The 12,766-nt window shown below is 31.3% G+C and overlaps 2 protein-coding genes across 2 annotated transcripts; both read left to right on the forward strand.

Moving 5' to 3' along the window:
- The first annotated feature begins 274 nt into the window (after window positions 1-274).
- On the forward strand, window positions 275-958 carry LOC123304828. Its single transcript, XM_044886397.1, has one exon. The coding sequence runs from the start codon at window positions 275-277 to the stop codon at window positions 956-958; it is 684 nt and encodes a 227-aa protein (XP_044742332.1).
- Window positions 959-1,809: 851 nt separating this feature from the next.
- Window positions 1,810-2,247, forward strand: LOC123304829. Its single transcript, XM_044886398.1, has one exon. It carries the CDS (start codon window positions 1,810-1,812, stop codon window positions 2,245-2,247), a length of 438 nt encoding a protein of 145 aa, XP_044742333.1.
- Window positions 2,248-12,766: the final 10,519 nt, after the last annotated feature.

Genomic DNA, 12,766 nt, shown 5'->3' on the forward strand with positions numbered 1-12,766 from the left:
GCGGCTGTGTTACCAACCATAGCAACTAAAATTCCTGCCGTCCCAGTTGTACAAAATATTGTCAATAAACTTTCTCAGCTACAACTTGCCGATCCTCAGTTCTATAGCCCTGCTTCGGTTGAGATGCTCATCGGAGCACAACATTACGCCAACCTTCTGACTTCGGAACCTGTAGTTCCAGGTCATCCCTCTCTGGTTCCATCCATGTTCGGAACACTTGTTATGGGTGAATGTCCATCGATGTCATCGAATGAGTATCAATGAATATTGGATAATGCACTCTGACCCAGACCTTTCGTACCAGTTACAGAAGTTTTGGGAAGTTGAAGAATTGCCTGTCAAAACTCCGTTGAACCCAGAAGATGTTAAATGTGAGGAACACTTTGTCAAAACTCATCGCCGTGATTCCGATGGAGCTTATATTGTACGATTGCCCTTTCGTAATGGTGAAGCTCCGGAGCTAGGTGATAGCCGTGTCTCTGCACTAAATCGTCTAACTAAATTAGAAAAACGTTTAGAAAAACAGCCCACGTTTAAAGATTTGTACCATGCAAATCTTCAAGATTATCTCAGTTCTGGTCACATGGTACTTGCCGAGAAGAACTCGTCTTATGTTTTGACCCATCATGGAGTTACGAAAGATAGCTCCACAACTAAAGTTAGAGTTGTATTTAACCCTGCTGAGAAAACCAATGCCACCTTCCCTTCTTTAAATGAGACTTTATTAGCCGGTCCTAAGCTTCAAAACAGTATTAACGATATTGTTTTGAATTTCCGCTTGCACCGAGTTGCTATGACAGGAGATGTAAAACAAATGTATAGAGCCATCAAATTGGATGCAAGAGATAGTAAATTTCAGCAGATATTGTGGCGTTTCGATCCCTCTCAACCTGTACAACAGTATGAAATAACCCGTGTTTGTTTTGGCAAAGCTCGCCTTACCATGCCCTCCGTGTGATGAAACAATTAATTCAAGACGAAGGATTTAAATATCCGACTGCTGCTAAAGTTCTAGAAACTGACATGTATATCGATGATGTGTGTACCGGAGCTTCCTCAATTGCTGAAGCCCGTCAGCTACGTACCGACTTATCTGCTTTGTTATCGACGGCTGGGTTTGAGTTAAGAAAATGGGCAAGCTCTCATGCCGCCGTTTTAAGTGACCTACCTCACGAATATAAGGAAAAGCCTCACAAATTTGGTGACATTGAAACTGTTCAAGTTCTTGGAATTCAATGGATATCTGAGGATGATGTATTTTGCTATCGAATTGAAACCATCCCTAATTGAAACCACCACTAAACGCCAAGTTTGATCACAAATTGCCCGTACCTATGATTTACCAGGATTTTTGGGACTTGTAGTTATCTGGATGAAGATATTGATGCAAAAAAATCTGGCTACAAGGAATCGACTGGGATGATCCTTTACCGTCTCGTATGATTGATCAATGGAGTCAGTTTGCCAAAGAAATGCCTTGCCTTCAAACCATCAAAATTCCACGTTCTCGTTCCATCAAAATTCCACGTCGTTTTTCTCGACACTTACATTCATCCACCCGAGCTTGTTGGGTTTTCTGATGCCTCTAGCTCTGCAATGGCTGCTGCTGTCTATTTGCGAGTCGTTTGTTCGGATCAACGCGTGTTGATTAGCTTGATCCGTGCTAAAACTAAAGTCGCTCCAGTAAAACCAGTCACTATTCCCCGCCTTGAGTTAAATGCCAGCTGCATGCTTGCTAAGATTATAGAATCTTTATTGCCACTCCGCGCTCGTCTTCATATAGAAAAGCTTTACCTATTTACAGATTCAATGGTAGTTTTGTCATGGCTACGAACCCCTGCTCATTTACTCAAGGTTTTCGTTGCTAATCGTGTTGTTAACATTTTAGATCGGACTTTACCATCTCAATGGTTCCATGTTCCAACAGCTGATAACCCTGCCGATATTGCCAGTCGTGGCTGTATACCAAGTCAGCTTGTAAACCATAAGTTGTGGTGGTCAGGTCCCGATTTTTTGCGCCAAGATTTTTCTTTATGGCCAAGCCAAGATGTAGCCTCGGTTCCTGACCTGCCCGACCTAAAAGAGGTTGGCCCATCATTGATAGGCCATGTTACAGGTGGAGATGATGGTGTTGTTCTTCTTCTAGAACGTTTCTCATCTCTTGTTAGAGCCAAGCGAGTTATAGCATGGATGTTGAGATTTAAGAAAAACACTTCGCTTCCCAAGGAACAACGTAATTTCCAGTAATTCCATATAACAATCGTATCATATCCCTCGGGTGCGTGAACTTGTTCGTAAAATCATTTTCAAATGTACTCATTGTGTCCGTTTTATTGCCAAGCCCAATCAGCCATTTATGTCCAGTTTGCCTGCGTCACGTTTCGTTCAAGGTCGACCCTTTGTTCATACTGGGGTAGATCTAGCCGGACCATATCCCATAAAAGATGGATCTCGACGAAATAGTCCAATTAATAAGTGTTATTTTGCCCTTTTTGTGTGCTTCTCAACGAAAGCTATTCACCTTGAGCTATTATCATCTCTCTCTACCGACTGTTTTCTTGCCGCTCTAGATCGTTTTATTGCGAGAAGAGGTTTGCCCAAAACTATGTTTTCTGATCGAGGTACGAACTTTGTAGGTGCGTCTCGAGTTCTGGAAGAAACTTTTCAATTTGTCAGAGAAAATAGTAAGATTTTTTCGGATTACCTTTTGGGACGGGAAATCGAGTGGGTTTTTAACGCTCCAGCACACCCGTCAGCCGGTGGTTTGTGGGAAGCCGGGGTAAAGTCGGTTAAACACCACTTAAAACGTCTCTTCTGATAGAGCCTTGCTATACGAAGAATTGTGTACCCTTCTTGCGCGCATCGAGGCCATCCTGAACTCATGTCCGTTGGGTATTTCTGCCTCTTGTCCCATTGACGATATTTCTTGCCTAACTCCTGGTCATTTTTTGATCGGAGCCCCGTTATTGTCTCGCCCTGAACGAGACATTACCAATGTACCCTCCAATCGTATCCCAAGGTGGGAACTATTGCGTCAAGTGTCCCAACATTTCTGGAAACGGTGGTCCCGTGAATATCTGCACACTTTAATTCAACGACAAAAGTGGTGGGACCACGTTGAGATGTAAAAGTGGATGATGTCGTGGTTATCATGGTCGAAAACCAGCCCCCGATCAAATGGCCATTGGCAAGAATTACTGCCCTGTTGCCGGCGAAAGATGGAGTAGTTCGCATCGTTAAGTTGCGAACTAGTTCCGGCCATCTCACCCGACCCGTTCGTAAATTGTTGGTACTCCCTGTCCTTCCGTAAAATTAAACAGTCCACTTAGTGTTTCCTGTGTCCCGTTTCCTGTTAAATGTTCCCATGTCCCGTGCTTTATTTTAATTTGAATTTCGAGTTTTGTAAAAGTGCCAAATGCTATCGCTATAGCATCTTTATTTGAATTTGTAATTGTTTTAAATATGGTTTGCCAATCGCCGATTTCACAATTGTCTAAATGGTTAAAGGTGCAATCCATTGCAGTTGAAAAATGTTCATTTTGGTGGGGGGGGGGGTAATGTATGGACTTTCCTTATGGTACGGATCCCTTAACCATTCCCTTTACACTGGTGCCCACACAAACGCATAATGAGCAAATTATGTGCGTGATCTAGACACACTTTTAATCAATATACATTATTGATCGTTGTGGTGTGTTGAAAGCCAGTTTACTCAATATACGTTTTGATCGTTGAGTTAAGAACCAGTTTAAACAGTATACGTGTTATATAAAGTTTTTATGTGTTTCATGGACGATATCGCGCCAATATAATAATTTAAATTAGATATAATTAGTTATGTTTTCCAAGGAATAATAATAAGGTAAGCACCAGCTAATTTTCCTAATTTGATTTTCGTACCCAACAGTATACATAGAGGTCCTTTATGACTGGACTAAGTATAAATAAGCCAAAAATGATCAAATTTGACATTTTTTGATAGAAAAAACATTTTTTGAAAATTTCCGATTTTACAACTAGAATGTCATGACTATACAAATCATTGAAATTTTGATCCAAGTAAGTCAAAATGTATACATAGAGGTCCTTTATGACTGGACTAAGTATAAATAAGCCAAAATTGATCAAATTTGACATTTTTCGATAGAAAAAACATTTTTTGAAAATTTTCGATTTTTCAACATGAGAGTCATGACTATACAAATCATTGAAATTTTTATCCAAGTAAGTCAAAATGTATACATAGAGATCCTTTATGATTGGACTAAGTATAAATAAGAAAAAAATGATCAAATTTGACATTTTTCGATAGAAAAAACATTTTTTGAAAATTACCGATTTTACAACTAGAATGTCATGACTATACAAATCATTGAAATTTTGATCCAAGTAAGTCAAAATGTATACATAGAGGTCGTTTATGACTAGACTAAGTATAAATAAGCCAAAAATGATCAAATTTGACATTTTTCGATAGAAAAAACATTTTTTGAAAATTTTCGATTATTCAACATGAGAGTCATGACTATACAAATCATTGAAATTTTGATCCAAGTAAGTCAAAATGTATACAAAGAGGTCGTTTATGACTGGACTAAATATAAATAAGCCAAAAATAATCAAATTTGACATTTTTCGATAGAAAAAACATTTTTTGAAAATTTCCGATTGTACAACATGAGAGTCATGACTATACAAATCATTGAAATTTTGATCCAAGTAAGTCAAAATGTATACAAAGAGGTCCTTTAGGACTGGACTAAGTATAAATAAGCCAAAAATGATCAAATTTGACATTTTTCGATAGAATAAATATTTTTTGAAAATTTCCGATTTTACAACTAGAATGTCATGACTATACAAATCATTGAAATTTTGATCCAAGTAAGTCAAAATGTATACATATTGTCCCTTATGACTGGACTATGTATAAACAAGCCAAAAATGATCAAATTTGACATTTTTCGATAGAAAAAACATTTTTTGAAAATTTTCGATTTTCCAACTAGAATGTCATGACTATACAAATCATTGAAATTTTGATCCAAGTAAGTCAAAATGTATACATAGAGATCCGTTATGACTGGACTAAGTATAAATAAGCCAAAAATGATCAAATTTGACATTTTTCGATAGAAAGAACATTTTTGAAAATTTCCGATTTTACAACTAGAATGTCATGACTATACAAATCATTGAAATTTTGATCCAAGTAAGTCAAAATGTATACATAGAGGTCCTTTATGACTGGGCTAAGTATAAATAAGCCAAAAATTATCAAATTTGACATTTATCGATAGAAAAAACATTTTTTGAAAATTTTCGATTTTTCAACATGAGAGTCATGACTATACAAATCATTGAAATTTTGATCCAAGTAAGTCAAAATGTATAGATAGAGGTCGTTTATGACTGGACTAAGTATAAATATGCCAAAAATGATCAAATTTGACATTTTTCGATAGAAAAAACATTTTTTTAAAATTTCCGATTTTACAACTAGAATGTCATGACTATACAAATCATTGAAATTTTGATCCAAGTAAGTCAAAATGTATACAAAGAGGTCGTTTATGACTGGACTAAATATAAATAAGCCAAAAATAATCAAATTTGACATTTTTCGACAGAAAAAACATTTTTTGAAAATTTCCGATTTTACAACATGAGAGTCATGACTGTACAAATCATTGATATTTTGATCCAAGTAAGCCAAAATGTATACATAGAGGTCGTTTATGACTGGACTAAGTATAAATAAGCCAAAAATGATCAAATTTGACATTTTTCGATAGAAAAAACATTTTTTGAAAATTTCCGATTTTACAACTAGAATGTCATGAGTATACAAATGATTGAAATTTTGATCCAAGTAAGTCAAAATGTATACATAGAGGTCGTTTATGACTGGACTAAGTATAAATAAGCCAAAAATGATCAAATTTGACATTTTGCGATAGAAAAAACATTTTTTGAAAATTTTCGATTTTCCAACTAGAATGTCATGACTATACAAATCATTGAAATTTTGATCCAAGTAAGTCAAAATGTATACAGAGAGATCCGTTATGACTGGACTAAGTATAAATAAGCCAAAAATGATCAAATTTGACATTTTTCGATAGAAAAAACATTTTTTGAAAATTTTCGATTATTCAACATGAGAGTCATGACAATACAAATCATTGAAAATTTGATCCAAGTAAGTCAAAATGTATACAAAGAGGTTCTTTATGACTGGACTAAGTATAAATAAGCCAAAAATGATCAAATTTGACATTTTTCGATAGAAAAAACATTTTTTGAAAATTTTCGATTTTTCAACATAAGAGTCATGACATTACAAATCATTGAAATTTTGATCCAAGAAAGTCAAAATGTATACTTAGAGGTCGTTTATGACTGGACTAAGTATAAATAAGCCAAAAATGATCAAATTTGACATTTTTTGATAGAAAAAACATTTTTTGAAAATTTCCGATTTTACAACTAGAATGTCATGACTATACAAATCATTAACATTTTGATCCAAGTAAGTCAAAATGTATACATAGAGGTAGTTTATGACTGGACTAAGTATAAATAAGCCAAAAATGATCAAATTTGACATTTTTCGATAGAAAGAACATTTTTCAAAATTTCCGATTTTACAACTAGAATGTCATGACTATACAAATCATTGAAATTTTGATCCAAGTAAGTCAAAATGTATTCATAGAGGTCCTTTATGACTGGACTAAGTATAAATAAGCCAAAAATTATCAAATTTGACATTTATCGATAGAAAAAACATTTTTTGAAAATTTTCGATTATTCAACATGAGAGTCATGACTATACAAATCATTGAAATTTTGATCCAAGTAAGTCGAAATGTATACAAAGAGGTCCTTTATGACTGGACTAAGTATAAATAAGCCAAAAATGATCAAATTTGACATTTTTCGATAGAAAAAACATTTTTTGAAAATTTTCGATTTTACAACCAGAATGTCATGACTATACAAATCATTGAAATTTTGATCCAAGTATGTCAAAATGTATACATACAGGTCCTTTATGACTGGACTAAGTATAAATAAGCCAAAAAATATCAAATTTGACATTTTTCGATAGAAAAAACATTTTTTGAAAATTTTCGATTTTTCAACATGAGAATCATGACTATACAAATCATTGAAATTTTGATCCAAGTAAGTCAAAATGTATACAAAGAGGTCGTTTATGACTGGACTAAGTATAAATAAGCCAAAAATGATCAAATTTGACATTTTTCGATAGAAAAAACATTTTTTGAAAATTTCCGATTTTACAACTAGAATGTCATGACTATACAAATCATTGAAATTTTGATCCAAGTAAGTCAAAATGTATACAAAGAGGTCCTTTATGACTGGACTAAGTATAAATAAGCCAAAAATGATCAAATTTGACATTTTTCGATAGAAAAAACATTTTTTGAAAATTTTCGATTTTTCAACATGAGAGTCATGACTATACAAATCATTGTAATTTTGATCCAAGTATGTCAAAATGTTTACATAGAGGTCGTTTATGACTGCACTAAGTATAAATAAGCCAAAAATGATCAAATTTGACATATTTCGATAGAAAAAACATTTTTGAAAATTTTCGATTTTTCAACATGAGAGTCATGACTAAACAAATCATTAAAATTTTGATCCAAGTAAGTCAAAATGTATACATAAAGGTCGTTTATGAGTGGACTAAGTATAAATAAGACAAAAATGATCAAATTTGACACTTTTCGATAGAAAAAACATTTTTTGAAAATTTTCGATATTTCAACATGAGAGTCATGACTATACAAATCAATGAAATTTTGATCCAAGTAAGTCAAAATGTATACATAGAGGTCCTTTATGACTGAACTAAGTATGAATAAGCCAAAAATGATCAAATTTGACATTTTTCGATAGAAAAAACATTTTTTGAAAATTTTCGATTTTTCAACATGAGAGTCATGACAATACAAATCATTGAAATTTTGATCCATGTAAGTCAAAATGTATACATAGAGGTCGTTTATGACTGGACTAAGTATAAATAAGCCAAAAATGATCAAATTTGACATTTTTCGATAGAAAAAACATTTTTTGAAAATTTTCGATTTTCCAACTAGAATGTCATGACTAAACAAATCATTGAAATTTTTATCCAAGTAAGTCAAAATGTATACATAGAGATCCTTTATGACTGGACTAAGTATAAATAAGAAAAAAATGATCAGATTTGACATTTTTCGATAGAAAAAACATTTTTTGAAAATTTCCGATTTTACAACTAGAATGTCATGACTATACAAATCATTGAAATTTTGATCCAAGTAAGTCAAAATGAATACATAGAGGTCGTTTATGACTGGACTAAGTATAAATAAGCCAAAAATGATCAAATTTGACATTTTTCGATAGAAAAAACATTTTTTGAAAATTTTCGATTTTCCAACTAGAATGTCATGACTATACAAATCATTGAAATTTTGATCCAAGTAAGTCAAAATGTATACATAGAGATCCTTTATGACTGGACTAAGTATAAATAAGCCAAAAATGATCAAATTTGACATTTTTCGATAGAAAAAACATTTTTTGAAAATTTTCGATTTTTCAACATGAGAGTCATGACTATACAAATCATTGAAATTTTGATTCAAGTAAGTCAAAATGTATACATAGAGGTAGTTTATGACTGGACTAAGTATAAATAAGCCAAAAATGATCAAATTTGACATTTTTCGATAGAAAGAACATTTTTCAAAATTTCCGATTTTACAACTAGAATGTCATGACTATACAAATCATTGAAATTTTGATCCAAGTAAGTCAAAATGTATTCATAGAGGTCCTTTATGACTGGACTAAGTATAAATAAGCCAAAAATTATCAAATTTGACATTTATCGATAGAAAAAACATTTTTTGAAAATTTTCGATTATTCAACATGAGAGTCATGACTATACAAATCATTGAAATTTTGATCCAAGTAAGTCGAAATGTATACAAAGAGGTCCTTTATGACTGGACTAAGTATAAATAAGCCAAAAATGATCAAATTTGACATTTTTCGATAGAAAAAACATTTTTTGAAAATTTTCGATTTTACAACCAGAATGTCATGACTATACAAATCATTGAAATTTTGATCCAAGTAAGTCAAAATGTATACATACAGGTCCTTAATGACTGGACTAAGTATAAATAAGCCAAAAAATATCAAATTTGACATTTTTCGATAGAAAAAACATTTTTTGAAAATTTTCGATTTTTCAACATGAGAATCATGACTATACAAATCATTGAAATTTTGATCCAAGTAAGTCAAAATGTATACAAAGAGGTCGTTTATGACTGGACTAAGTATAAATAAGCCAAAAATGATCAAATTTGACATTTTTCGATAGAAAAAACATTTTTTGAAAATTTTCGATATTTCAACATGAGAGTCATGACTATACAAATCATTGAAATTTTGATCCAAGTAAGTCAAAATGTATACATAGAGGTCCTTTATGACTGAACTAAGTATGAATAAGCCAAAAATGATCAAATTTGACATTTTTCGATAGAAAAAACATTTTTTGAAAATTTTCGATTTTTCAACATGAGAGTCATGACAATACAAATCATTGAAATTTTGATCCATGTAAGTCAAAATGTATACATAGAGGTCGTTTATGACTGGACTAAGTATAAATAAGCCAAAAATGATCAAATTTGACATTTTTCGATAGAAAAAACATTTTTTGAAAATTTCCGATTTTACAACTAGAATGTCATGACTATACAAATCATTGAAATTTTGATCCAAGCAAGTCAAAATGTATACATAGAGGTCCTTTATGACTGGACTAAGTATAAATAAGCCAAAAATGATCAAATTTGACATTTTTCGATAGAAAAAACATTTTTTGAAAATTTTCGATTTTCCAACTAGAATGTCATGACTAAACAAATCATTGAAATTTTGATCCAAGTAAGTCAAAATGTATACAAAGAGATCCGTTATGACTGGACTAAGTATAAATAAGCCAAAAATGATCAAATTTGACATTTTTCGATAGAAAAAACATTTTTTGAAAATTTTCGATTATTCAACATGAGAGTCATGACTATACAAATCATTGAAAATTTGATCCAAGTAAGTCGAAATGTATACAAAGAGGTCCTTTATGACTGAACTAAGTATAAATAAGCCAAAAATGATCAAATTTGACATTTTTCGATAGAAAAAACATTTTTTGAAAATTTCCGCTTTTACAACATGAGAGTCATGACTATACAAATCATTGAAATTTTGATCCAAGTAAGCCAAAATGTATACATAGAGGTCGTTTATGACTGGACTAAGTATAAATAAGCCAAAAATGATCACATTTGACATTTTTCGATAGAAAAAACATGTTTTGAAAATTTCCGATTTTACAACTAGAATGTCATGACTATACAAATCATTGAAATTTTGATCCAAGTAAGTCAAAATGTATACATAGAGGTCCTTTATGACTGGACTAAGTATAAATAAGCCAAAAATGATCAAATTTGACATTTTTCGATAGAAAAAACATTTTTGGAAAATTTTCGATTTTTCAACATGAGAGTCATGACTATATAAATCAATTAAATTTTGATCCAAGTAAGTCAAAATGTATAGATAGAGGTCCTTATGACTGGACCAAGTATAAATAAGCCAAAAATGATCAAATATGACATTCTTCGATAGAAAAAACATATTTTGAAAATTTTCGATTTTTCAACATGAGAGTCATGACTATAAAAATCATTGAAATTTTGATCCAAGTAAGTCAAAATGTATACATAGAGGTCCTTTATGACTGGACTAAGTATAAATAAGCCAAAAATGATCAAATTTGACATTTTTCGATAGAAAAAACATTTTTGGAAAATTTTCGATTTTTCAACATGAGAGTCATGACTATATAAATCAATTAAATTTTGATCCAAGTAAGTCAAAATGTATAGATAGAGGTCCTTATGACTGGACCAAGTATAAATAAGCCAAAAATGATCAAATTTGACATTTTTCGATAGAAAAAACATTTTTTGAAAATTTTCGATTTTTCAACATGAGAGTCATGACTGTACAAATCATTAAAATTTTGATCCAAGTAAGTCAAAATGTATACATAGAGGTCGTTTATGACTGGACTAAGTATAAATAAGCCAAAAATGATCAAATTTGACATTTTTCGATAGAAAAAACATTTTTTGAAAATTTTCGATTTTCCAACTAGAATGTCATGACTATACAAATCATTGAAATTTTGATCCAAGTAAGTCAAAATGTATACATAGAGATCCGTTATGACTGGATTAAGTATAAATAAGCCAAAAATGATCAAATTTGACATTTTTCGATAGAAAAAACATTTTTTGAAAATTTTCGATTTTTCAACATGAGAGTCATGACTATACAAATCATTGAAATTTTGATTCAAGTAAGTCAAAATGTATACATAGAGGTCGTTTATGACTGGACTAAGTGTAAATAAGCCAAAAATGATCAAATTTGACATTTTTCGATAGAAAAAACATTTTTTGAAAATTTTCGATTTTTCAACATGAGAGTCATGACTTTACAAATCATTGAAATTTTGATCCAAGTAAGTCAAAATGTATACAAAGAGGTCGTTTATGACTGGACTAAGTATAAATAAGCCAAAAATGATCACATTTGACATTTTTCGATAGAAAAAACATGTTTTGAAAATTTCCGATTTTACAACTAGAATGTCATGACTATACAAATCATTGAAATTTTGATCCAAGTAAGTCAAAATGTATACATAGAGGTCCTTTATGACTGGACTAAGTATAAATAAGCCAAAAATGATCAAATTTGACATTTTTCGATAGAAAAAACATTTTTGGAAAATTTTCGATTTTTCAACATGAGAGTCATGACTATATAAATCAATTAAATTTTGATCCAAGTAAGTCAAAATGTATAGATAGAGGTCCTTATGACTGGACCAAGTATAAATAAGCCAAAAATGATCAAATATGACATTCTTCGATAGAAAAAACATATTTTGAAAATTTTCGATTTTTCAACATGAGAGTCATGACTATAAAAATCATTGAAATTTTGATCCAAGTAAGTCAAAATGTATACATTGAGGTCCTTAATGACTGGGCTAAGTATAAATAAGCCAAAAATGATCAAATTTGATATTTTTCGATAGAAAAAACATTTTTTGAAAATTTTCGATTTTTCAACTAGAATGTCATGACTATACAAATCATTAAATTTTGATCCAAGTAAGTCAAAATGTATACATAGAGGTCCTTTATGACTGGACTAAGTAGAAATAAGCCAAAAATGATCAAATTTGACATTTTTCGATAGAAAAAACATTTTTTGAAAATTTCCGATTTTACAACTAGAATGTCATGACTATACAAATCATTGAAATTTTGATCCAAGTAAGTCAAAATGTATACATAGAGGTCCTTTATGACTGGACTAAGTGTAAATAAGCCAAAAATGATCAAATTTGACAGTTTTCGATAGAAAAAACATTTTTTGAAAATTTTCGATTTTTCAACATGAGAGTCATGACTATACAAATCATTGAAATTTTGATCCAAGTAAGTAAAAATGTATACATAGAGGTCCTTTATGACTGGACTAAGTAGAAATAAGCCAAAAATGATCAAATTTGACATTTTTCGATAGAAAAAACATTTTTTGAAAATTTCCGATTTTACAACTAGAATGTCATGA

Source organism: Chrysoperla carnea, unplaced genomic scaffold, assembly GCF_905475395.1.
Source record: "Chrysoperla carnea unplaced genomic scaffold, inChrCarn1.1, whole genome shotgun sequence".
NCBI lineage: Eukaryota > Metazoa > Arthropoda > Insecta > Neuroptera > Chrysopidae > Chrysoperla > Chrysoperla carnea.